This window comes from Danio rerio, chromosome 8, assembly GCF_049306965.1.
Source record: "Danio rerio strain Tuebingen ecotype United States chromosome 8, GRCz12tu, whole genome shotgun sequence".
Taxonomy (NCBI): Eukaryota; Metazoa; Chordata; class Actinopteri; order Cypriniformes; family Danionidae; genus Danio; species Danio rerio.
This window is the reverse complement of record NC_133183.1, coordinates 27,177,985-27,204,896: the sequence shown is the minus strand read 5'-3', so window position 1 is coordinate 27,204,896 and position 26,912 is coordinate 27,177,985. Positions and strand designations below refer to the sequence as shown.

General features: G+C 35.1%; 4 protein-coding genes across 13 annotated transcripts in view; all 4 read right to left on the bottom strand.

Annotated features, from left to right (window-relative positions):
* Nucleotides 1-806: 806 nt before the first annotated feature.
* gstm.3 (glutathione S-transferase mu tandem duplicate 3) lies at nucleotides 807-5,644 on the bottom strand. Its single transcript, NM_001162851.1, has 8 exons — nucleotides 5,562-5,644; nucleotides 4,246-4,321; nucleotides 4,096-4,160; nucleotides 3,939-4,020; nucleotides 3,726-3,823; nucleotides 1,729-1,824; nucleotides 1,530-1,640; nucleotides 807-1,196 (listed from the first exon to the last, which is right to left on the bottom strand). Exons 1-8 carry the CDS (start codon nucleotides 5,595-5,597, stop codon nucleotides 1,101-1,103), a joined length of 660 nt encoding a protein of 219 aa, NP_001156323.1. The 5' UTR covers nucleotides 5,598-5,644; the 3' UTR covers nucleotides 807-1,100.
* A 369-nt stretch (nucleotides 5,645-6,013) lies between these two features.
* gstm.2 (glutathione S-transferase mu tandem duplicate 2) lies at nucleotides 6,014-8,746 on the bottom strand. The gene is given in 8 exon segments (NM_001110116.1): nucleotides 6,014-6,931; nucleotides 7,040-7,150; nucleotides 7,269-7,364; nucleotides 7,456-7,553; nucleotides 7,663-7,744; nucleotides 7,820-7,884; nucleotides 7,961-8,036; nucleotides 8,647-8,746. Coding segments are annotated over 8 exon segments (660 nt in total). The 5' UTR covers nucleotides 8,683-8,746; the 3' UTR covers nucleotides 6,014-6,835.
* Nucleotides 8,747-9,887: 1,141 nt separating this feature from the next.
* Nucleotides 9,888-12,582, bottom strand: gstm.1 (glutathione S-transferase mu, tandem duplicate 1). Its single transcript, NM_212676.1, is given in 8 exon segments — nucleotides 9,888-10,343; nucleotides 10,439-10,549; nucleotides 10,668-10,763; nucleotides 10,846-10,943; nucleotides 11,041-11,122; nucleotides 11,198-11,262; nucleotides 11,337-11,412; nucleotides 12,527-12,582. Coding segments are annotated over 8 exon segments (660 nt in total). The 5' UTR covers nucleotides 12,563-12,582; the 3' UTR covers nucleotides 9,888-10,247.
* Nucleotides 12,583-14,161: 1,579 nt separating this feature from the next.
* The window catches only part of ampd2b (adenosine monophosphate deaminase 2b), a 46,476-nt gene continuing 33,725 nt past the window's right edge, over nucleotides 14,162-26,912 (bottom strand). For 7 of the 10 annotated variants that reach the window (XM_021478444.3, XM_021478445.3, XM_009304010.5 and 4 more), the window contains exons 13-18: nucleotides 25,909-26,035; nucleotides 24,483-24,646; nucleotides 24,021-24,141; nucleotides 18,824-18,997; nucleotides 18,621-18,731; nucleotides 14,162-16,579 (exon numbers count right to left, since the gene is read on the bottom strand). In XM_021478444.3, the coding sequence (XP_021334119.1) occupies nucleotides 16,373-16,579; nucleotides 18,621-18,731; nucleotides 18,824-18,997; nucleotides 24,021-24,141; nucleotides 24,483-24,646; nucleotides 25,909-26,035 (904 nt within the window). In that variant the 3' untranslated portion in view covers nucleotides 14,162-16,372. Of the gene's footprint in view, nucleotides 16,580-18,620; nucleotides 18,732-18,823; nucleotides 18,998-20,151; nucleotides 21,647-23,452; nucleotides 24,142-24,482; nucleotides 24,647-25,908; nucleotides 26,036-26,912 lie in introns of those variants that run through there. The other 3 variants (XR_012384362.1, XR_012384363.1, XR_012384364.1) reach the window with 1 other exon arrangement.

The following is a 26,912-nucleotide window of genomic DNA, read 5'->3' as shown; positions in this document are numbered from 1 at the left end:
TTCTGTAATGTCAGCTTATGCTAGTGTTTTTTTGTCAATGTGTTATGATTGACTAAATGTTAGTCATGTGCTTTGAATAATTATTTGATTTTGAAACATGTTTGCAGTGTTGTGTTACACATGATGTATTGTGTTTAGCCAAAGGCTATAGAATACACAAGACATGCCACTCGTATCTTTTTAAATGGGGAGAAGTGTAACGGTCAATATGGTGACTAAAGCCCCGCCTACTAGTTCAAGAGCCAATCATCCTTCACTATAGACTGATGATTCTCCAGGGCAGGGGCTCGGACTAGACATGAGTTTCTTTGTGTGATTTAGATGTTTAGAAATGAAACTAAAGACACAGTTGTTTAATTTTATTGTTGATTCCTAATATGAGTTTCAAGGGTAAGCTTGGCAAGCAGTTTTGGAGAATTTCATATTTCCTCATTCAGACAAAATGCTTGAGCATACTGCCCGAGAGGTGTTTTTAAAGATGGCCACTGAGTGAAATGACTTGTCTTAAAGCAGTGTTTCTCAACCATGTTCCTGGAGGACTACCAACACTGCATATTTTGGATGTCTCCTTAGTCGTTCAGACCTATTTCAGGTCTTTCAGTTTCGGCTAATGAGCTGATGATCTGAATCAGGTGTGTTTGGTTAAGGAGACATGGAAAATGTACAAAGCTGGTGGTCCTTCAGGAACATGGTTGAGAAACACTGCCTTAAAGGGATTTTGGTTTACCACAAAAAAAGAATACTGCCTGATGGTAGCCATTGGCATTCATCGTAGGGAGAAATAACGTAAATCCACAGTCATTTTTGGCTTTAATTTCTGTTCAATGAGGCTTTTTATGCACTGAACCACTTTATTGTGTAAAAAAAGATCCTACATTTAAACATTTGTTTGTAGAAAACCGATAATGTAACACTGAAATGACATCAAACTGTCATCATCAACATCAATTTACGTGCTAATCAGCTGCACTGTACTTGTAGACAAACACTGTGTCAGTAGCTTGTACATCTGAAAAAAAGAACAAACTCTTGTTCATTGGGAGGTTTCAAAAAAAAAAAAAAAGTAGAACCAAAAATAACAGACAGCAATCTTGTTAGTTTCACTCCTTCTTGTTTCCCCATTTGGCCATCTTGTTGTTCACAGGAGTTTTCATGTACTTGTTTGACTTCATGTATGCTACAATCTTCTCGAGACTCTGCCAGAAAACACAATTCATATTCAGCCATAGACAGGAAACATAACTAATCTGAGACTATCCATTACAGTCTCATGACAATCACATTTTTATGCTAATTAGTATGAGATATGTGTGCGATCTTGTAAAATCTTGTACAATTTGCTCTTCCCCCAATTACAATTAAGTTTAGGTGTACAGTCTTGGGATATGACTTTAAAAAATAATAATAATAAAATAAAAATTGAATACAAGCTAGCCCTTTTTCTAGCAATATGTAAAATCATTAAATTTCACTATGAGAACAGGCTGAACTATAAATTCATTACATGTGTCAAAAGAGAAAATCCAAACCTCAAAGTGATCCAGGAAAGATCGAAGGTTTCTGTAGTCATCCAAACACTCTGGATGTAACATACGGTGTAAATCCAGCAAGTCGTACATGATGAAATCCACAAATGTGATCTACATGATGACAAAGGTGGGACAAGACAATACATAACCTCATTCTATCCCCCCCAAAAAAAGCTTTCAAACATTAAGTCTCATTTACCTTGTCCCCAGCGAACCACTTCCTGTCACCAAGGAAGTCAGAGAACTGCTTTAGAGATCCTGGCAGCTTCTCACAGTAACATGGTTTGTTTTTGTCCTGTAATCAAAAACAGTCTACATCATCTGAACATTTCTTCAACACTAATACATATTAGGGCTGCACAAATTTATCATTGAATTATCATTGAACTGAGTGTTTACATGAACACTAATAATCCAATTTAATACGATTAAGACAATACTCTGATTAGGAGTCTACCATCTAAACTGCCATTTTTTATTAATTTAATTTAATTAAGGTCATTTTTGGACAAAACAGAAATCGGACTAAGACATATGGAGTATGCCGATTTTAGTTGCATTAATAAAGTGCAGTACAGACACGTAAACATCGCAATCAAACTATCATCATTGTGTAGGATTTTTGCAGCATTTGAGACAGGATAGTCTATACACACACAGCTGTTTAACTATTCTCTGCAGCTACCGAGTCAGTAAAGGACCACAGACACCTGCATCATGAAATATGGAGTTTTTTCCCCCATGCTGGCGAGTGGGATCAAATTCCATTAAAACAACACTCTTCCAGCAGTTCATACTCACATCCAGTATCTTGTTTGTCACGGTGGGCATGCATGAAATGTTCCTGAATGAAAGTGAAAGTGCCAAACTAAAGGTAAAGTCGACAAATTAAAAATGAAACTGAATGAGGAAATATGTATAGCATGGTGACGCAAGGATATTAATCGAATGTTATAACCAGGAGCAGATTAAATCAATAAGTGAGGTAAGCGGCCGCTTAGGGGCCCAGAAAATCTGGGGGCCCCCAATAAACATCTAGAAGTATAAATTATACCTAGAAACTATATGTAACATCGTTTTTTACAATATTTTGTATGGCGAGTTCCAAATATGATGTGTGAACGTATTAAGAAGATTGCCTGAAAGATCCCGTTCATGCTTAGAACACGCTGACGTGAGATGTCTACTCCAGCCAATCAGAACATTCAGACACATTCACATCCACGCTGTTTATGAAAATAAAAGCCTTGGAATATTTTTCCAGACACGATTAGCTGCTAGATGATAGTCAGAAAACTTTTCTATGTTCATTCTTAATGCCAACTGTATAAATAATTATCAATAAAATGCTTACGACAAACAGCTGTTTGTTTACCTTCAAGCTCTGCTTCCTTCAGCGAGTGCCAGCACACACACATAATATGTACATCTCGACATGCGAAAATGTACCTCTATAGGTTTTCATCAAAGTTGATTACAATACTCACAATGTCCATCCACAGAGTTTGTAATGTATACAAGTGCACGCGCTTAGAGGTCATTTCTGGTTAATGATGTCAGGATTGACCTGTATTTTGGAATGGATGTGTGAATGCTCTTTTCTGGAAAAATTCTGTAATTCTTTTTTGAATCTTTAGTTTAAGTCGTTCCGAAAATTTTCCAGATATTTACTAGTATCACTGTGTGAAAGGGGCTACTGTCTTATTCAAATTAAGGCAAAAAAATTGATTACTGTCCATGTAAATCTAGTCACTGGAACGTGTAATATTCATATCACAGAGAAGCGCAATAAACTGAATTATTTTATGCGTGAAGCATTTGTGTGCTGCATGCATGGGTTGTTTATCCAAATCTGACCAATCAGATGGGGCCTTTACTATCTTCATTCCCATCTCACCCAGTAGGTTCTGTCAGGTGAACCTACAGCTGAAAAGAATTACTAATGCTTGTTGAATAAAGAGGAAAATGACATCAGCCAATAAAAATCAGAATTTTTCCATGTTGATATTTTTATTAGCTTTGAAAAAAATCACTTAACTGTTTAAATATAATCTTTACACTATATTTTATATAAATTGCTGATAAAATTGCCTTTTTTTTAAAGGTAGTAATATCATAAAAATACTCAACAACCATATCACATATATTCCTAATATCATGTAGCCCTAATGCATAGTCACATGATCAGTCACTCACAAAGTCTCCATAGCAGAGCTGGATGAAACCATTGCGGAAGTCCATCGCCTGATTCTCCAAGATGTCAACTCTGGTCTGTTCTTCTTCAGTTTCCCCACCTAGAAACATTCCCATTACAACAAAATATAAACATTGGACACTATTTTCATTGATATTTGAGGGAAAAAATTAAGACAATTTTTTAATGGAGATTTAAATGACCCCAGTACTTACAGAGGTTGTTTTTGCGGGCAATGTATCTTAGTATGGCATTGCTCTGGACTACTTTTGTATCACCATCCTCTAGGTAGGGCAACTGATCAACAACAAAGATTCTTAGTTCCTCCATTGCTGCTATTTTTCTATAAATGTGGTTAAGAACGTAACTTACATTAGGAAAGGCCAGCCCAAGTTTGTTTTTCTCATTAAACCAGCAGCTTTTGTCATAGTCAGGAGCTGAAAGATAAGAACACAATATATTCAGATTCCGTCACTGTGTTTACAGTGAAAATATCTGCAGAGTTATAATTGCAGTACTTACCTTCACCACAGGAGTAGAACTTTTCCTCATATTTAGTACCAGTGAATTCCAACAGTAGACGGACTGGTTGAGCAATCTGTTAACAGAATTGATAACCAGACCATAAAGATACCCTTTGAGAATATCTATCACTAATTAAATTAGCTAAGATCTGGATCAGGATTAAAAATAAATAAATAAAACTTTGTATACAAACAGATAACATTTTAGTTTTTGCAGTAATCAACTAACTTTGCAGAAATTAATAACTTAAAATTTCTGAGCAAATTCTGGTTTATTGCAAAATTTTACTTTCTACTTGCTGAAAAAAAATCTGAATTTGCTCCGACAATGGTGGTACATTCCGTGGTTCATGCTTCGCTCAAGCCAAAGAAAAGTGAACAAGTACACAAAACATTTTGCAGCAAGTAAATTGCATTTTATATATATATTTTTTTTGTTTGTTTTTTTGCAATAAACCTTAAATGCATTGTTTCTTTAAATATGTATGATCATTTTTAAAATTGATTCAATTGTCATTTGCAATGCTTCTTGTTGGACAGTTCTTTTTTTTCTTCAGGTTGTACAGTTTGCAGTCTTTTACACTTGTCTTATTTTTAGAATTCTACATTTGACTGCTGTGATTTACCAGATGATTAGCATAAGTCACGAAACCTTTGAACTGGGGGGAAAAATCTGTGCTGGCATTGACGTATTTTAATTAGAATGGAATTCTTAACGGAAAATAATAATACTGAAAGCAATAAATAAATAAATAATTGTGAGAAGCTGTTTGCTGCAGAACATTTAGATAACCTAAAGATTTGACTATCGGGTGCAAACCTTGCAAAGCAGTCTATACATTCTAATAGCCCAAGTTTTAAATAAACATTTGCCCATGGCTTTGAAAAAAAAGTCAACAGAGTTAAAGCTAGTGTGAAAAGCTTTTATGAATTCATTCAAAGTATACCGCAGGAGCTTCGTCATAATGTACAGTAGTCTAACCACACCCAAAATTGACACGCGCAACTTGCAGGTAAAATAATAAAGTGGAGGAAAATGGAGAAAAGAGAAAAGTAAAAAAAATCCATACACATTGTTCCTTTTCCCCCTCATGTATACTAAAAATGTTATTCTATAGTTTTCTTTTAGTAGTAAGCAACATTTTTGTTTATATACAGCTACTTCAGTTGCAACGCATCAAAATATATTATTGGGAGTTTTGATAAGCTTTAAGTGGTTAATCTTTTAACTGGTTGACACGTTAAGCAAAATAAATAAATAAATAATCTGAGAATAAAACGCTTAACCAGTTAAGCAAAATGACTGTTTCTTACCCCGCGGATATCCCAGTATGCCAGCTTCATTGCCATGTTGCAGCCAACTTCGTGCAGGAGCAGTGAGCGGAGATGAATGGGCGCGCTCAGGTGAATCAGAGTTCAGTTTTAGATTATAGGCGGGGCTAACTACACTGAGGGGCGTGTTCACACTGCAGATCCATATGGGCAGAGCTGCGCTCCAGATCCTCCTTGCTGCACTAAGCAGTCAGTTAAAAAATTCAACATTTAATTCCACTTTAACTGTGAATTAAATTACCACACGCAGCTAGAATTCATTTGCACAAAAAAAACAACCACTTTCAGAATTTTTATATTTGTAATAATTTGATGTAATAGAATGATTTCTGAAAATCAATAAACTTTTAGGAATAACTAAAAATGGAGTTATCTGTTTTTGCAAATAAACATACTTCATTTATTAATAGGTTTCCCCAAGAAATAAATATGCATGGAACAAATCTGTGCTCTTTATTTAGTCAAAATAAGGTACTGCATTTAATGCTTTGTTAACAATTCAGAAAATGTAAATCAACAATCTAAATCGAAGTCTAACAATAAAATGCTTCTTTTCTTTTCATGGAATCAATTTGAAAAATCACAGTGCAACACTCACCTGAACACAGACAACCTAAACAGAAGTGCTTTTCAATGTCATTATTTCTATAGACGACCACTGAGAATTCAGACTGTTGCATTATGCTTTTCTGATCTACACTAATGTCAACTATCACTGGGATGTCCATTTAACAAACTGCTTGTCTATTGGAATGCTTTAAAACAGTGGTCTAGGGGTCCGTTCATACCTCGCTTAAACTGAGAAGATTTGGCAGATTCTGGCCCTTTTAATCTTGATAACTGATTTCGGGATAATTTGGTTATTTAAACAAGTTTGTCGATAAGGTTACAATATTAGGATGAATTAATCTGAGATTGCTGCAAGTGTTCATGTTTGTTGTGAAGAACTGATTCATTAATCCTCAAAAACATGACCAGCAATGAAGTTATTGGCTGGCAGCACAGCAGCCATGTGTCAAGATTTTAGAAATTAAGTTTTACATATGGAGCCAAAAAAATAGTTTCTTAATACAGTGGATAAGACATAATTATTTTAAATTATTTGGATCAGGTCTATCAGAACTGCTGCTATGCCAACAACTCCTGGATGAGTTTTGAATAAAGAAACTATCCCATATTGTGTAAAATCATCAACAATCAAATCCAGCCAACTGAATGATCCATGTATGAAGAACGGACCCCTGATCTTGTTGGTTTCACTCTTTCTTGTTTCCCCATTTGGCCATCTTGCTGTTCACAGGTGTTTTCATGAACCTGTTTGACTTCATGTATTCTGCAATCTTCTCAAGATTCTGACAGAAAACACAATTCACATTTAGTCACAACCGGTTTTATCCGCAAACATTAGAACTTATTTAAGATTATGAAGTAAGTCTGTGTGCAAAAAACTGAGTTCTAACCTCAAAGTGATCCAGGAAACATCTAAGATTTTTGAAGTCATCCAGGCATGCTGGCTCGAACATGCGATGCTGATCCAACAACTCATACATGATGAAATCCACAAATGTGATCTGGAGGAAGTGACAGTAGGGTGAACGTACCAAAAAATATTCACAGAATACAGTCTGTTATTTACAACATCTATGAATTGACAAAATTATCATATTCAAAAGATTAAGTCTCATTTACCTTGTCCCCAGCAAACCACTTCCTGTCACCAAGGAAGTCAGAGAACTGCTTTAGAGTTCCTGGCAGTTTCTCACAGTAACTGGATTTGTTTTTGTCCTGCAGGAAAATTAATTGAAAATATTACTAATAGGTCATCTTCTGAAATGAAAATCAAACACACTGTAGTACATATTAAATAGTCCATTACAAAGTCAAAGTAGCAGAGCTGGACAAATCCATTGCGGAAGTCCATCGCCTGATTTTCCAAAATGTCAACTCTTATCTGTTCTTCTTCAGTTTCCCCACCTAGAAACACATGACAGTGAAAAAAAAATTACATTACGTTATATTAATTTAAAAGATACTGGAAACAGTACAAAAAAATTATGAAGGAACAAATAAATGCAGCTCTCACAGAGGTTGTGTTTGCGAGCGATGTATCTCATTATGGCATTGCTCTGCACTATCTTTCTGTCTCCATCCTCTAGGTAGGGCAACTAATCAACACCGATGATGGTTAGTTAATTCATGTCATACTTTGCAAGAAGAAGATAGAAAAGTATAGAACTTACATTTGGAAAGTCCATCTTGAGTTTACTTTTATCATTTAACCAACAGCTTCTGTCATAGTTGGGAGCTGCAAGACAATAATAAGAACGTCACTCCATGTTTGCTTAAGAAAAAATACCTGTTATGTAGTTATATTGATTTACCTTCACCACATGAATACAACTTTTCCTCATATTTGGTACCGGTGTATTCCAACAGCAGACGGATAGGTTGAGCAAGCTGGATGAATTAAAATTGATTTGTATAGTTTGTTATAGATCATTGCTGCTGCTGTAAAATGCCTTTCAATCTATTTGACCCTTACAAACCATGGGTTGTAAATACTTTGCACATTTATGAAGTGAATAACTTTGAACAAACAACTTGTTGAATAATTATGGAAATGCTGCCACATAGATCTGCTCTAGTTTTCTGAAACAACGTAGTAAAATTGTTTATCACTGCAGTTAACTTGTCTTCTGCTCGACAACTTGCTCTTAAACTTAAGCAAAACAACGTAGAAATAGTATGAATATCTAACGTTAGACTCGTGATTATGCATGTGTCGCCACTCCCGAATAGACAGAAAAAAACGCGTAAATTATCTCTGTATATGCCTTAGGATGGTAATGTTATATAGCTAGTCTAGTTTTTACAGTTCTGCGACACAGCAGGCAATCCATTATCTGCACCAGCTTTAAACTTTCTCCACTGGTTGATCATCATTCATTCATTTCTGAGAGGAATGTAAACAAGCTACGTATTTTTCACACATGAACCGCGCAGAATACATTTGCTGGCGACTGCATGAGAAGTTCTACAATGCTTGATGTAAATAGGAATATCTTACCCCTCGTATATCCCAGTATACCAATTTCATTGCCATTTTGTAAAATGGTGATGTACAGTAACCGCAGCCGATTCCAGTTTCCCTTTAGCGTTACACAACACAAACTATTTGAAAGTACGGAAAGCAAAATGGTTCAAAAAAATTAACAAACATCTTTTCACCGAGACTTGAAGATGGATTATGTTTGGATTCGATTATACTAAAGTATCAATTTAAAACAAACGTGCATACTTTAATGAGTGAAATATATATAACATGTTTCAAACCCAAAACTTTCAGCAGGTGTATTACAATTTACAAAAAATAAAGAAAAACTTTTGTGTAATAATGGAGATGAATACGCGACCTCAGGAGACCAAGGGTGCAGTTTCACTCAGGGGCGTGTCCGGACTGCACACTAAACCAACAAGTGTACTATGCTATTTAACATAACAGTTTCAAGCTAAGAGTACCAATCCTACTGAATAAGAATGCTCCAAAATTAAACAAAAAATTTGTATAAATGTCTATTTTTTAAGTAAACTTAATAATCAAAGTGCTATAAGTAATATGTAATATAGTAAATGTAATTCCACTTAAACACTAATAAGAGCATTCAACTGCATATGTACAGTTTATTAGCAAAAAGTCTTTTTTTGCAGTAATTTCTTCAATACTCAAATGTAAAAGTACGATTTCTGAAAACTTCAGTTGTAGTGTTCTTCACCTATGCATAGCTAGAGTTTTGAAGGCGACGATAAACTTCCGGTGAAAGCTTAATGTGAGTATTTTCAATTTCACAAGGTTGTTTTAACAGCATCAGTGTTTCACATTCAGGTAAATAGACTTAAGCATTCATGTAGATGTTTAAGAGTAAAATAATATAAAAGACCATTGTAACTGCCAGCGAGCGCAGAAATTCCATCGATAATACTAAAGTAACTGTCATATTTTAAAGACATGGCGGGGGGAAATGGAATGCAGTGCTTCTTGTCTGGTCTGAGACCCACTTCATATCGTATATCTATCAGGCAGTGACTATCGCTAATATTTAAAGAAATCAGATTTTAATATGCAATTTTGTAATGTAAAGACAGTTCACCAGAAGCCCCTGTGCTGCCTGGCTGAAAATTAAAAGTTCACTGTATTCTTCAATACACAACAAAAACATGATATCTGACAATGACAAAATTGAGTAATCTGTTCCTGCAAATGAACTCTTCATATATTAATAGGTTTCCCCAAGAAAAAAAAATACTGAATGAAACAAATCTGTGCTCTTTATTGGGTCAAAATACGATGCCGCATTTAATGCTTTGCTTACAATTCAGACAATGCAGAACCACAAACTAAACAGTGAAACCTAACACACTGAAATGCTTTTCTTTTCATGGAATCAATGTGAAAAATCAAAATGCAACACTCACCTGAACACATTCAACCTAAACAGAAGTGCTTTTCAATTACATTATTTCTATAGACGACCACTAAGAATTCAGACTGTTGTGTTGTGCTGTGCTTTTTTAATCTACACTAATGACAACTATCACTGAGATGTACATTTAACTAACTGCTGGTCTAATGAAATGTTTTAAAAGAGTTGTTGGCAATGGTTGTTAGTTTCACTCCTTCTTGTTTCCCCATTTGGCCATCTTGTTGTTCACAGGTGTTTTCATGAACCTGTTTGACTTCATGTATTCTGCAATCTTCTCAAGACTCTAACAGAAACAATTCATATTCAGTCACAACCGGGTTTATCTACAAACATTACAACTTATTTGAGATCATCATGTTGTACCGTGTGAATTCTAACCTCAAAATGATCCAGGAAACATCTAAGGTTTTTAAAGTCATCCAGGCATGCTGGCTCAAACATGCGATGCTGATCCAACAACTCATACATGATGAAATCCACAAATGTGATCTGGAGGAAGTGACAGTAGGGTGAACGTACCAAAAAATATTCACAGAATACAGTCTGTTATTTACAACATCTATAAATTGACAAAATTATCGTATTCAAAACATTAAGGCTCATTTACCTTGTCCCCAGCAAACCACTTTCTGTCACCAAGGAAGTCAGAGAACTGCTTTAGAGTTCCTGAAAGTTTCTCACAATAACTGGATTTGTTTTTGTCCTGCAGGTAAATTAATTGAACTTATTATTAATGACTTGTATCACATTATGAAAAAATCCACCAACATTGTAGTACACATTACAAAGTCTAAGTAGCAGAGCTGGACAAATCCATTGCGGAAGTCCATCGCCTGATTTTCCAAAATGTCAACTCTCATTTGTTCTTCTTCAGTTTCCCCACCTAGAAACACAAGACAGTGAAAGTTTTTACATTATTTTAAGCGACGCTTAAAAGAGGTAAAACATTTTATGAAGAAATAGATGAATGCAGTTCTTACAGAGGTTGTGTTTGCGAGCGATGTATCTCATTATGGCATTGCTCTGGACGATCTTTCGGTCTCCGTCCTCTAGGTAGGGTAACTGGTCAACACAGATGATTGTTAATTAATTCATACCATACTTTGCAAAACAACATAGGGAAAGTTTAGAACTTACATTTGGAAAGTCCATCCCAAGCTTGCTTTTCTCATTAAACCAACAGCTTTTGTCATAGTTGGGAGCTGCAAGACATTTGAATAGCACTCTGTGATTAAATGAAAAAAAAAGTTTTATTAAACTCTTTATATTGATTTACCTTCGCCGCATGTATAGAACTTTTCCTCGTATTTGGTACCGGTGTATTCCAACAGCAGACGGATGGGTTGAGCAAGCTGTTAATAGAAAAAAAAATATTGTGCTGTATAGTTCATTTCTGCAACTGTAAAATGCCTTTCAGTCTTGAAATTATACTATCGGACTCTTTCAACCATGGGTTGTACATATTTTGCACATCTATGAAGTGAATAATTTTAAACAAACAACTTGTTGAATAACTCGTCTATTTATGGAAATGCTGCCACACATATCTGCTTTAATCTTCTGAGACATACACAGTAAAATAATATTTTTATCATTGCGGTTAATTTGTATTTTGTTCTCCCTGAATATTAAGGCAAAACAACACAGGTAAAGTTGGTTTTATATTCGCACATTCGTTTATTTAAAAGTCCCTATATTGTTTACCATGTTACCTTGAATATTCTATTGGAATTAACATGCATGACTTCAAAACAACAGTAACACTGTTCTAATTCACTGTGAAAAAATTTGTACTTTGATAGTAATTTGCTGCTCATATGATTTTCCTTATTTAGAATTTGCAAAGAATACTTCTTTGCAAAACAACGTAGAAAGTGTGATGAAGACTTGAGGCATTTTATGATGATTAACGTTAACGTTTGTTGCCAAACAACTCAACATTTGAGAAGAGTGCTGTAAAAGCACTTCATAAACACGTGCAAAACCCTTTTTGCCCAAAGCATTTAGTGTAAGGTTATAGCTCGAATTACAACAACACGTTACTGTTTTGTCGTAATTTTGAATATTAGTGTCGCCACACCCGAAGTGCCTTGAGATAACGTTAAACATAACTGACATAAAAAGTACGTTAGCACAGTAAACGACAAAACGCGTTTAATAATCCCTAATATGTGTTTAAGAGGTCATACAGTTCAGCGTCACACAAGGCATTTGGACGAGTTTCAAACTTTCTCCACGGACTGTCTGACGAGTTAATTTCTGAAGCAACGACTTATTGTCCATCAAAGACGTGAAGTTAAACAAGCTAACATTAACAATATGAAGTGAACTTTACTGTTTTCAGAAATTAGAAACAGCACAGAATACAATTCTCTTATATGATGGCGACTCCATGAGAAGTTGTTTTTAACAGTAATCAAATAATAATATTTTAGTACAGGTAGCAAATTTACTACTGGTTCTTACCCCGCGTATATCCCAATAAGCCAATTTCATTGCCATTTTGCAACAAGAGGGTGCACCGCTACTCGGCTCTTCAAAATGAGGTGCAGGAGCGACGGAATGGAGGAGGGGGCGTGTGCGCGCACGTGGGCTCTGTGCGTTTAGACCCAATTTAAAGGGAAAGTACCCTTTTTCTTTTCTTTTAGTGCGTGCTGAACACTATGCAATATTTCATTTTCATTTTGTGCAGTAAAATATGCATTGTGATAACATACATATGTTTCAGTATAAATTTTATTCTTTCACAGAGAAATGTGTTTGATTATTTAATAAAGAAAACAACAACCACTGGAGTTTAAAAGATAATCCTCACCTCCACTCAGCTTTTGAAATGGTATCATCCAGACATCGGCTTTAAGAGCCCAAATAAAAGCTTAAAAACCGATTTATCTCAATTGCAATCTTTATTTTTTTATTCAGATCACTGCTTAATGGTAATTTCGACAGTTAATTGGTGTTATGTATATATTTTCATTTTTAATTATGATAATCTGTAATTTATAATGGAGTTAGTCAGAACTATTAAAACTTGTTTAATTCATGACATATTAAATGTTTTTATTGAGTTTTAACTCTTTGTATGCATTTATGTAAGCAGAACTGAGGTGAAACAAAAAAAAAAAGCTTATTAGAATCAGTTTAAAACACATTCACTTCATAATGTGACAAAAATAGGTGTTTGCTTTAATTCCACGTTTACTAAAACACAGCAGTAACCTATATTTCAACAAGTCTGCAAAAATGTACTGTGATGTAGCAACCTTCATGTTCTTGTAAAACAAATGCTTTAAAGGATTAGTACACCCCTGCAGTTAATACATTCAGGGTATCCAAGATGACTTTAGTGCTGGTTTACCACAGAGAATGGAGAAGCTTGTGTTGCATCATTCAAGTAAAATAAAGTCAGCTTATGTGTGAGTTCCAGACTGTCCTGGACGCATTTACAGAGGCTCTGGATAAAAAGTAATGCTTCCATGTTTTGTTTTGTTTTTTAAGTTCCGTGTACAGAGTGACTGGTTTGCTTCATTAGACCTCATAATGTATCATCAGGATATGTATTATTTTTGTTTTTCCTGTATATATATATTTATATTTATGCTGAAAGTGCCTGTTGGCTTGCCTTTTATGAACAGGTTACATTAGTTTTTGGGTGAACTATCGCTTTAAGACTCAAAGCTGAGGTAGATTTTTTCTAACTTGTAACACTAGATGAACAAAGGCTGCAGGAAAAAGGCTGGTCAAATGAACAGAACAGAGAACACAAAGAAAACTGTGTATGTGATTCTTAGGCCAGGACGCCAGGTCAAATTTATAAACAAAAAGGAAACTTTATGGGTGTTCCAGGCCCCAAAGTGTGCCACTCTGTGATAGATGTATGATTTAGACTCATATTAAGAACTTATTCTGTCTATTCAGTAACATAACAATGAGTATTTAAAGTTACTTTAGCTTCAAAGAAATATTTTCTTTAACCATCATGCAACTTGATGTTGAATATGTTACAATCAGAAACACACTGGTTTGTAGCACATTGTTTTACCACATTCTCATGCTTTGTAAAATAAGGTAAGAAAAAGTATATCAAACTCCACAGACAGGCAGAATTATGATATTTTTATTTTGAGATACAGAATACAGCAGAAAAAATAAACTTGACTTTGATATTATGTGGAATTTACAATAAATAGCACTAATAATTACTCAATTACAGACACATAAAAATGGATACAGCCACTATAAAATAAATAATCTCACAATAATAAAAACATTAAAGCAGAAACTGTTAAAATCAAGAATATAACGGAAATAAATGTCCATTGAAAAATGACATGATGATGACGGCTCATAACGGAGATGTGCGTGTGTATTTCAGTTTACACCAGAATAGCCAACAAACCAATGTTTATGGCTGTTAGCGATCAGAACAAGTGTACAAACGACACCAAATGTTCATTATGTATGACAGTGTAAACCATTTTGCTGAATTTCATGCTGCAGGTTATGGACAGTGTAAAGGTCCTCAGTTACAGAGGGGGGATTTTTGAGGTTTCCTGGAGCTCTGAACATACGTTTTCAGTTAATTTTCTGTGAAATCTGGGTGTGCTTTTGACGACAATGCCATTTACTTTGTGCAAATTCTGTCAGTTTCCCAGCAAATAGGGCTTTAAAAGGCTAGTTCATCCAAAAAGGAAAGAAAATTTTCATTTAAACTACTCTCTCTCAGGCAATCGAAAGTGGAGGTGACTTTTTTCTTTAGTAGAACACTAACTGAATTTTATTTTAGCTGAGACTGCTTGGTGATTCATAAACTAGTCAACAAATGCAACTGCTGCAAATGTGTTCAGGGTCATTTCGCCATTGACTTTGGACAAAAGGTAATAATGTTGACTTTCTTGCACATCTTATTATTTCTCTTCATAACAGTGTATTATCAGGAGACATGGGTAATATGCTATGGTCTAGACAAACCAAAAGTGAGTTTTCCTACTTTATACTCAGGAATAGTGGCTGCATCCAAAAATCGCATATTTCCATACTATATAGTACGCTAAAAACAGTATGTGGGCCGAGTAGTACGTCAAAATTCAAAAATTTTGAAAAACAGATTCTTAAGTGCAGATCTGATGGCTGCTACGCTATCAGGTAATGTATCACGAGAAAATTTATGAATGGGAGTGAAGCAACACAACTTACGCAGGCAGGTCATGTCGGTGGCAGATGTAGTACATTCGAGTTCCATTCATACTACCCATATTCATACTGTATAGAACACTCTTTTTCTAACAGTCGAGTAATACATTTAAATTCAAATGCAGAACCTACTGAGTAGTAGGTGGTTTCGGATGCAGTCAATGTCTAGAATGCCGCTAAAAGTCAGACATCTAAAATGGAAACTCTAGAACATAGAACCCTGAATTCAATTGAATTGACATCACTTTACAGATGTCGACTAGTCCTGCTTTAGCAAGATTAGCGTGACGCTAACTTATATGAAACATTGCTAGTCTTAAAATGAAAGATTAATCCATTAAATAAAAGTTAGTTTGGTCTTTAATCAGTGACACGGTGGCTCAGTGCTCAGTACTGTCGCCTTACAGCAAGAAGGTCGCTGGTTCAAATCCCAGCTGGGTCAGTTGGCATTTTTGTGTGGAGTTTGTTTATTGCCCATGTGTTCGTGTTGGTTTCCTCTAGGTGCTCTGGAGTGTGAATAAGTGTGCATGGGTGTTTCCCAGTACTGGGTTGTGGCTGGAAAGGGCATCTGTTGCGTAAAACATATGCTGGATAAGCCGCTGGTTCATTCCTCTGTGGCGACCCCTGATGGATAAAGGGATGATGTCATTTTAATGGATTGGGTGAAATATGCTTTCACGTCCCTCTAACCGTTAGCTTGCTGCAAGTGAAAGATGAGAGGAGAAGCTCAAAAATTAAAACCCCGCCCTCTACTCAGTTACATTTGGGTTAGAAATATGTCATCATACTGAAATAAAATTCAGCAGCAACTTTCATTAAATTGCTGGTAACTGTTAAACTACTTTATGTGAATCACCAACGACCACAGTTTCAGCTAAAAACTTTCAAGAAAAAGTCACCTACATCTTCCGTAACCTGAGAGTGAGTAAATTAGCACATTCTCATTTATGACTGAACCATCCCTTTAAAACTGCACAATGCTTCCAAATGAATTACAAAACATTACTATCAATTGGGTTTAGGTGAATACCTGTGGACAGAAAGTCAGTCCCACATTTCCCTGATTAACCTTTTACTCACACTCTGCACTGGTTGAATAATTGAAAGTGTGAAACACTGTTAGCGTATTGAAGCCATGCACAGGGATCCCTCCTCTTTGACCGTCTCCAGCTCCTCTGACCGCACTGCCTGTGTGATCAGATTCAGTTCTTCACACAGAGTCTCGAAGCGATACGCCACACGGATATCAGGAACGTTGGTACGTCTGATGTCATTGCCCTCTTGTCCCTCTTTTATATAATGCGGCCCCAACCAGTAGCTTTTCACCTTCACAGAAGACATTTGAATAGGTCAGATAAATGCGCGTCTCTGGTAGATTGTATTTAAATCATCTGTGTCAACAGTGGTGGCTAAATACAGTGCTAAAATTGAATGGCAGCCAATAATTCAGAAATATATATAGATTTATATTAAAAACAGTTCTGTCTTGTTCTTGGCTGATAATCAAGTGATATTCTTTAAAGGCCAGTATTCGTACAGCCTTATCACCCTTGTGTATTACTTTGCCCACATACAGCGACAAGCAAAGGACACTCTACAGTTTAATAAATTTTGCTGCAGTTATACAACATAATGTACTTTTAAGGCTTTTTTAGTTGAGAATATAATAGTTTAGATCGCAACTATGCAGTTTATTTATAAGGATAGTGCCTATTTTAAAATATCATTTCGGAGATTCGGTGCATCGGTCGACAGTGGTGATCGACGTTCTGCCACAAAATGGCGACAGAAACCACATAATAAGTAGAGGGAGAAAAACTTTTGACTTCTGAGTTTTCTTAATGTAAGTTTCAAACTACAGCTGAACTGATCCATATGAATCAGGTAAGTGACATTTTAAGTCGATCTCTCTCTTTTGTATGTTGTAGTGCTGTATTTGTAGTTCTATATTCATACCACAGAAACTGGTCGTGTTTGCTTTGGCTTTTTTGGGGTAATTATTGTGATATTCTGATTGCAACAGAGAAATACTGGGAAATCTCTGTAGACTGATGGCCTTTTATGATGTTCAGCCATATGATCTTAAAATGTGAGCAAAATTCAACTGTTTTGTCATCACTTTAGATATTACGCAAAAGAATCATTCAAATACTAGTTCTAAAGTAAAGTTTGTGAAGTAGCAACGGTTTCTGCTGTTCTGACGTCAGCTGCAGATGTGAATGAATGGAAAAAAGAATGCTTCCTCGTACAAAAGTTTTTTTTGAAACTCTGTGTCTGATTTTCTTTTTTTATATACACAATTATGTCGTCGAACTGTTATATAAACTCAATTTTACACTCGTAGCAGTGCAATATGGCTGTATATCGATATAAACAGCCATATCGCACTGCTACTCATATGTTATTGCTCGTATATATATATATATATATATATATATATATATATATATATATATATATATATATATATATATATATATATATATATATATATATATATATGTATATATATATGTATATTATTATATATGTATATTATGTATTTTATTTTTTTATTATTTTATTTTTTATTTATATGAGCAATATACTATATGTATATATATATATATATAAAGTATATATAAGTTTTCTTTTTTGAATGTACAGATTGTAACATTATTTACTGTATTAGGCATTGATGAACACTTTGTGTGTGAATTAAAAAGTCTGCACTAATGGTAATTGATAAAAATTTAATAATTTTTGTTGGTAATACAAATTAACAGATTTTGTTATTTAATGAAAAACATACAATATTACCACTTAAAAGTCTATAAGATAAAAAAAACATTTTTGAATAAATTTTATAAAAAAAACAGTAAAAACTAAAATATTTTTGCTTTTTTAAAAAGAACTGTTTTGTATTTAATATATTTTAAAATATAATTTATTCCTATGATGGCAAAGATGAATTTCCAGCATAAATACTACAATCTGTATCTTTCAGAGACCAATCTAATATGCTAATACGCTAATACGGTGCCCAAGAAACATTTGCTTTTATTATAAAAGTTAAAAATTTGTGCTGCTTAATCTTTTTTCTTTTATTTTTTAACCAAAATTGTGATCAGATTTAATCTAGATTCTTTGATGAATAAAAAGTAATTCAATTAAGTTAAATTATTCAAGTTATCCAAAGATCTGAATTGTAAAATTACAAATGACTGTATCCTTGTTAAATAATAAAAAAGCTACATTACTATAACATTTTAGGCTTTTTGTTAGATTATGCTTTAAAATACATTAACTGATGCATTAACTTACTGTCAAATGTCACAAAAAAGAACCAAAAGTGCTTGAATAGAAGTGTAAGTGTAGCTGTGAGCACCTGGTTTGAAAATCCGCTCATGAGCACACTGTTTCGGGCCAGTTCACACATGTCACATGAGCTCAGCTTCCACACCTGAGCGGCGATGCTGTACTCCTCCATCAGTGGCTCCTAAACAAACCACACATATATTCGGTCAAACACATTTATCCACACAATAAGTAAAAACACTTCATATCAGATGATGTGGTTTGACTTCTAACCTTTGTGAAGTGGAACTGCAGAGGGTCGTCAGTGGACAAAGACACCATGAGGCCTCTGGACAGATATTCAGGCAGTGGATTTCGATGGTAGCTGAGGAAGAGGCTGTTGTTGCTGAGCGGCGACATAGCAATGCCAATCTGAGCCAGATAATACAGATACTGCAGTACAGGAGCCTGTGGGAAATACAGCAACATATCACTCAACAGGATTTCTGCAGGTTTCTTCAAGTCAATTTAAGACTTTTTAAGATCATTATGAATGAAATTTTAGACTTATACAGGGCTAAACATTAAGGATATTTTCTAATGGCCCAGTTACATCCGTAAAAAGTTTTAGTATTTTTTTTGTAAAGGGATCTGTTTCTTTAGTTTTCTTTTCCCGATTGGGGAATTTAATTAGGAGAATTTCCTTTAAATGTCTTAATAGCTGTTTTGAATTGCATTTCTTTGCAATAAAAGACTTAAATATAAAAAAAAGTTGTGTTTTGTGTCAGCCTGATCAGGTAGTTGACCCTTGACGTAAATTAAGACCTGTTTAAAATTATTTAAAACCTACAACACAATATTTCAGTGAATGTAAGACTTTTTAAGGCTTAAAATGTAAGACATTTAAGTACTTTTTAAGACTCTGCGGACACCCTGATCTAAAACATTAGGTGGACTCATAAACTCTTGAGTGTTTGCAAAGAAATTGTTCCTGTGAAGTGCTTTGAAATGTGTATTTTGTTACATGGTGTCAACTGAAACATGAAGACAAGTGGGAAATATGGTAGCTCCTCCCCTTAAGAAAAAAACAACCAATAGAGTTTCGTTTTTTTCATAGTTCTGTCAGTTGGAGTGGTTGAGCTTAAGGGCATCAAATAAAAAGCAAATGAGAAGTGTCTTGAAGGGGCGGGGCATGTCAGATACTAAAGAGCACTTGATTGGTCAAAGAATTTGATGAGAAACTGACGTCAAAAAAAACATCGATCCATTTAGGTGGAAGTGACAAACTGCAAGTTTTGAATGTTTATATCTTCTAAATGAAAATGCTGTCACTGTTTTGCTGGACGCTAGCTTATAGATATTCTTAAGACTAACATACTGATAATAACAACGAAAAAACATTATTTTGATTTCACAACGACTATAAAAAAAAAGTAAATTAGCTCTGTCTTTTAGCTCAATTCAATGGCTGAATTATTCGGAGACCATTTACAAAAGCGAGTGCGTCACTGCAGCACAATGAAGCCTGTTTCATTTTAAATGCGGCCTGCAAATCTGCCCTCCATATGTGTCCTTATTTTCCCGGCCATGAAGGATACCACAGATGGATTCTTCACAGTACAGTGCGTCGATGGGGACTGGATATTTTGGAGAGAACATAGATGAACCGGAGAGAACATATTCAGACAGATGTAGAACATATTTTTACACTGTTTTGGGTCCAGACGGTCAAATATTGCTTTTCAAGACTATATTCAAATTCACTTACTTTTTCATTGATTTCCTCATATTTAGGTGCAGTTTATAAAAGACAAAAAGGATGCAAGTAGCACCATTATGACACTTCCATTTGCTATGGGTAACAGCAAGATAATGACATTAAAGGGCACCTATGGTACAAAATCGACTTTTGAAAGCTGTGTGTATAGGTATAGTGTGTCCACAGTCATATTGGAGTGATATAAACACAGGTCTCTTTTTTTTAAATTTCCTGATGTTAAAATAGGATCCAAATCCCAGTAATTTTGAGGCCCACTGCAATGTGACATAGGAGGGCGGTTTTCCCTGCCCACCGAATTGATTGACAGCTGTGAATTTACATGTAATGTAGACAGTACACATGCCCACAACACAGGAGTTGCAAAGAAACGGGGTTTAAATGATCTGTGCAACTCTGTGATCAGCCGCACCTCAAAAATAAAGGCTCGTACACACCAGGATGCTTTTCATTTCTGTTTATCATCAGCGTTTTTTGAGATGCTTTTCTGGATTCAAACCCAAGCGGTTTTCACTGGCGTCGAGCAGAAGAGTATGCAAAATCACTCCTTGATGTTAGATGGCGCTACACAACTTTAGGCTTCTGACACCCGCTTGTAGAAGAAGACACGCTTGTTGTTAAAGTTACTGGTGATTCGAATAAGCATGGATGGTTCGAGCATGAGACGTTTTTTAAAAAATTATGCTTTTTCGCCTGCCTCTTTGTGCGTTGTTGTGCACATTGGCGCCCTTTATTTAGTCACGAGGCATTAAATGTCGACAGAAAACTAAGAATAAAAGCATCCCGGTGTACACGGCCTTAAGTTTTACAAGTTTAAAAGTTAGACATGCAAAAACCATGTGAGGGTGTGTGTGTACTGTGAGCATTTGTGTGACGAGTCATCAATACAGAAAACTATACATCATTTGCTTGAATAAACTCCACCACAATTATATCAAATACAATTACTTGCTTTATTTGACTCATAAGCTCATAAAATGAATCCTGAATCTGGTTCCTTTGTGTCTGTCTCTGTTACTGTGGTGTTTATCCGACTTGACGCCTGCAAGCATGTGGAAACGGTGGGCAGGAAGAACCAGCTCATTTGCATTAAAGGCACAGACTACAAAAACGGCTACAGTGTCATTTCAATCTAAATTGGGCATGTTCAAGATCAAGGGGGGTCAAAGTCAATTCCTGGAGGGCCGGAGCCCAGCAGAGTTTAGTTCTAACCCTGCTTCAACACACCTATTAGTACGCCAAAAGCACTTAATTAGTTTGATCAGGTGTGTTTAATTAGGGTTGGAACTAAACTGTGCAGAGCTGCAGCACTCCAAGAAACTGGCTTTGACACAGGTGTACTAGATCAGAGGTTTTCAAACTGGGGGCCGCGGCCCCCTGGGGGGCCGCCAGATGGCGCTAGGGGGGCCGCAAAAAATTTTAGATAAGGGGTAATCAATGGGCCCACATGGATGAATTTTGTGTCCTGCATCATTCTGAAGTTTAATATATTTTTATTATAATTTGACCTCAAAAGTACTGCAAAAAATAAGCTTTATGCTTGTGTCATTTAAATGCAGTTGACACTTTCGTGAAACAGGAAAAGAAGCGCAGCGGCTCGCCTCTTTGCACGGGGACTTTTATTGAATAAGCGCTTCTGGCCGGCCGCTTCCTGTGATTTTTGGCACTTGTCTGCCGCACCTGACGCCGTTTACCTTTCACTTACGCTTACCTCTTTTACGCTAAACAACTAAATGAATGCTCAGGTCTATTTACTGACAATATTTCAGTTAAAATACATGATCAATAAGAACATTATCGGAGGCTGAAAGCACTTCCCTGTTTATGGCTTGCGTTCCTAAGTAATCGATCAGCTGGGTGCTGCGGAGTGCGCGCCTCTCTGCGCAGGCTTTACTAAACAAATATCATTTTAAAGACACGGCACAACATTGCACCTCGTCCACAGTGAGACAGGCTTTACACTTTGCATTGTACAAATATAAGACGGTCCTCTTTGCAGCATGGCAAACAAACATATTAAAATTGTAAAGCAAAAAGTGCTGCAATAACAATGAATGGAGCTGTCATCACATCAGCGAGTTCTCAGAGTTTCACTCCTGTTACTCTAATGACAGCTGGATGAGCTCTGCAGTGGACCTCTTACTCACATTGGTTCATAACTGGATGATTAAAAAAACTAAATTGTATACACCCTGAATAAAACCACTATAGCCTATAAAAATTATAATGTATTTGTTTGTGTTATGTTATAGGGCTAATTAATTATTAAATATTAAAATGTATTAGTGCTCTGTATTTAATGGAGCTCAACATATCTGATCAAATTTTAATACTCTGAATATAAATGCATTTTTTCAAGATGTTCCACTTTTTCCCATATTTATTTGTGTAACTAATTTAAATGTAATGTTCAGTATTATTATTAATAGAACAAACTGGTATGAACATTTTAAAGTCAGCAAAGCTTCTAAAATTATGCAAAGTAAAATTTGTGGCTCTTTGAACTTGAATACCCAATTCTAGATCGCATTTAGGAAATTATTTTTTATCAGTGTAAGTCAGGATTGTCGACCTGAGTAAATTATGATGTGCACAAAAAAAATAAATAAATAAATAAACAAAACACACTGAACCACTACAGCCTCAGTGAACAGTGAACTGTTAACAGGCTGATGAATGACAAAACTATTTAAAACTTCAAAGCTTTAAATCTTTAGATACATTTAGACTCTCAGCTGTAAGGGTAAATACAGAAGGGTCTTGCTATGCATAGGCAGTTAAAAAGCATAAAAATGGCATAAAAAACTGTGTAAACGTGATGACTCGTACACAAAATATGGCTTGATGGAATCCAGTGAGAGCAGACCACAATAAACACTGCGCATGAAAATTTGATCAATAGATTGAAGCACTGAAACCATGTCAACTCAACTAACATCTTACAAAAATTAATCCAGATTGTGAATAATATAGATTTATTGAATAATATATAATAATATAAATGTATTGAATAATACAATTTAAAAAAAATTAAGTACAGTTGTTAATTTGAGGGGTTGGCGTCATTTTTTTGGAGGGGGGGTCCCCGAAAGAATTCGCCCTACACAAAGGGGCCCTCAGCTGAAAAAGTTTGAAAACCCCTGTACTACATAGTATAATAAACTGTTTGGTATTTTGAGCAGAAACTTTACAGACACATTCTGGAGACACCGAGGACATATCTTACATCTTGTAAAAGGTGTAAAATAGCAGCCCTTTAATGACATTTCAAGTTAATTTCAAAGACTTCATGTCATTCACTCTGGAAAAAAAACTAAACAAATATCACATAATAAAGACTGCAATCTTTAAAATTAAATCAACTGTACTAGAAATGGATTTCTATCCATGACCGGCCTAAACCAGTACAGAAACACAATCTAAGCAGTCTCTTTTTTAATTTTCAAAAAATGTTACACATAACAAGATCTTCTAAACTGGGACACAGATTGATCTGATATTGCTTTCAAGGACTGACTGAAAAATCTAAGTTGAAGGTGTTTGATGGAGAAAATGAAGTGTGTGACACTGCTCAAAAGTGCGATGTGGCCTTGGTCTAACACAAAAAAATGACATGTAAAAAAATAAATAAATACACATAGCATGCTTTAAATCTGTGCAGAACAGATTTCTGAGGTGACCGTGAGCCAGTAAAAGTATCAAGAGTGTCTTTACTTTTCTGAGAAGTAGGCCATGGGAAATGTTCTCTGACAGCATGAATCCAGACACAAGGTGGTGAATCGGCCCTGCTTCTCCACAGTGAGGACGTAACACGAACGAATTCATGTTTCTTTGCCTGTTGAGAGACATAAATAATGCAGTTTACTCATCCTCAAGTGATCTAAACTTTTATGACTTTGTTTCTTCTGTTCAGCCATTGAATTTCATAAGTGGAAAAAATGGCCAGTTTCCAGCATTTTTCAAAGTATGTTTTTTTTGTTTTGTTTTCAACCAAAGAAGGTAAACTCAAACATGTTTGTAACCACTTGAGGGAGAGATGTAATAAATAATGAAGGAATTTTCAATCTTGCGTGAACTATCCCTTTAACCCATTTTTTTAAATTTAAGTTTAGCTGTTTATGTCCCAAAATCTTAGTCTCAAATCAATGTGAAATATGCAAAGCGTGGATTAAATACCTGCGCAGGTGGTTGAGTACAGTCATATTTGCATACATGTAGTACAGATAATAAGAGTATGGAGGATTGTCTTCATCCGTCCAGTTGACAGGTTTTGGACTGTCCAGGTTAAAGATGTGATGCTCAGGTTTGGACTCATCATCCACACTGTCAAACCCAACAACCTAAAGAGCAACATAATATAATGACACTTTGAGCATACTTACTCTGGGTGTGTGACTGGTTATGATTTTATTTTGGTTAGTGAAGTGGGATCTCGTGATTTCACTACTAAGGGTAAAGTTTAATTACAGGTATTTTCTTATCTTAAAGAAACACTCCACTGTTTTTGAAAATAGGCTCATCTCACAACTTCCTTAAAGATTAACAGTTTAACATTTTATGAATCCATTCTGTTGATCTCCAGGTCTGGCTGTAGCACTTTTAGCTTAGCTTAGCATGCATAATTGAATTGGATTAGACCATTAGCATCTCCATCAAATTTTCAAAAATGTTTTCCCATTTAAAGCTTGACTGTAGTTAGATTGTGTACTAAGACTGATGGAAAATGAAAAGTTGCTATTTTTAGGACAATATAACTAGGAACTATACTCTCATTCTAGTGTACTTTGCTGTTGTACCATGGGTGCAGCAGGGGCAATGATGGAGGTATTCAAACTGGTAGTTCAAGTGTAGGGCTTGGTCCTGGGGACTGTTTTCGTGCACTGCAAAATATCATTGAGCCTGCTACCAGTTCCTTGATTATCATAAAATAATGAGAGTATACAGTAGTATCATATAGATATGAGAGTATCTATATCGACCTAGAAAATAGCAACTTTTCATTTTCCATTGGTCTTGGTACATGATGTAACTACAGATGAAGCTTTAAATGAGACTAGTAACGAATCTCTTCGGTTATTTTTAAGTACGATGCTAATGGTCTAATCTGTTTCAACAAGTTATGCTAAGCTAAGCTAAAGGTGCTCCTGCCTGACACGGATATCAGCTAAATGGATTCAAAACTAGCAAAAATCAACAGTTTATCTTTAGGGGAGTTGTAAATTGAGTCTATTTATATATATATATAATATAATATATATATATAAAGTATATATATATAAAAGATAAAAGTGAAGTGTTACTTTAAGAAACTTTCAATAGTCTCATTATATGCACAATAATAAAAGTAAAAGCCAAGGGTTTAAAACTTCACTTGGCCAGATCTTTAATCACAGCTCATGGCAAACGTAAAATCGAAAGCAAATGTCTCTTGTAAATAAACTGGGCATTTCATCAAATCCTGAGTATTACATAATCTTCAATTTGCATGCTTTACTCCACACAATGCACAATGAAATATAATAGTTATAAATAGTTATAATATTTATAATTATAAAAATGAAGTTAGTTTAAGTGTAAAAATATAAGACAAAGGTCCCCTCACGTGTTGCAGGAAGAGGTGCAGCTCTGGGTGGCTGCTGGGATTGACAGTGACCTCAAACAGAGGCATGAAAATGTTCGCTAACATCTCCTGGAAGTTTGACAGCTGTTTTTTGGTGTGGTAAACATCACTGCAGAGAGAAGAAACAAACTTTTACCTTATCTTTTTATCTCTGGGATAGCTATAGTCTGAGATTTCATCTGAAATTGATAATTATGGGAAGTAAAAAGGAATTTTTAGGAAGGTAATTCCACTTCTGAGCTTTTTAGTTTAATTTTCAGTTTTCCTTTTTGTAAAATGGATGTAAAATCCACTTATAATAAACTCAAATCTTTCCAATTTGAATTTTATTTATTTATTAATTCATTTTCCCTTTAGTCATCAGGGGTCGCCACAGGGGAATGAACCACCAACTTCTACCATTTGTTTTGCACAGCGAATGACCTTCAAGCTGCAACCCAGTACGGGGAAATACCCACACTCTTCAGAAAGTCTTGTTTGCTTTATTTCGGCAACATTAAAAGCAGTTTTTAATTTTTTAAAATCTATTTTAAGATCAATATTATTAGCCCCTTGAGCAATTTATTTTTAGATTGTTTACAAAGCAAACCATTGCTTAACTTTATTAATCTAATTAACATAGTTAAATGAAATAATAAATAAAAAAAGCCTTTTAAACTGCACTCGAGCTGAATTTTAGTATCTTGAAAAATGTCTAGCAAAATATTATTTACTGTCATCATGGCAAAGATAAAACGAATCACTTAGAAATAATTTATTTAATGTTTAGAAATGTGTTTTAAAAAGTTTTCTTCCATTAAACACAAATTGATGAAAAAAATATTTTAATAATTCAGAAGGGCTAATAATTCTGACTCTGTATATGAGAAACATTGCACATGTTTGAAGGAGACAGTTACAATTTTCTTGTGACTGTCTCACCAAAATTAAAAAAATTCTTACCAACCCTAAACATCAAAATATTATAGTATATATTTTTTAGTTTT

Excerpts from the sequence above, each read along its gene's own strand:
- gstm.3 (NM_001162851.1), bottom strand. The coding sequence starts at position 5,597 with ATGGCAATGAAGCTGGCATACTGGGATATCCGCGGG. Across the intron at positions 4,161-4,245 it reads GTTCTACTCCTGTGGTGAAG|CTCCTGACTATGACAAAAGC; the intron begins GTAAGTACTGCA and ends CTTATCTTTCAG. Across the intron at positions 1,641-1,728 it reads AGTGGTTCGCTGGGGACAAG|ATCACATTTGTGGATTTCAT; the intron begins GTAAATGAGACT and ends GTCATCATGTAG.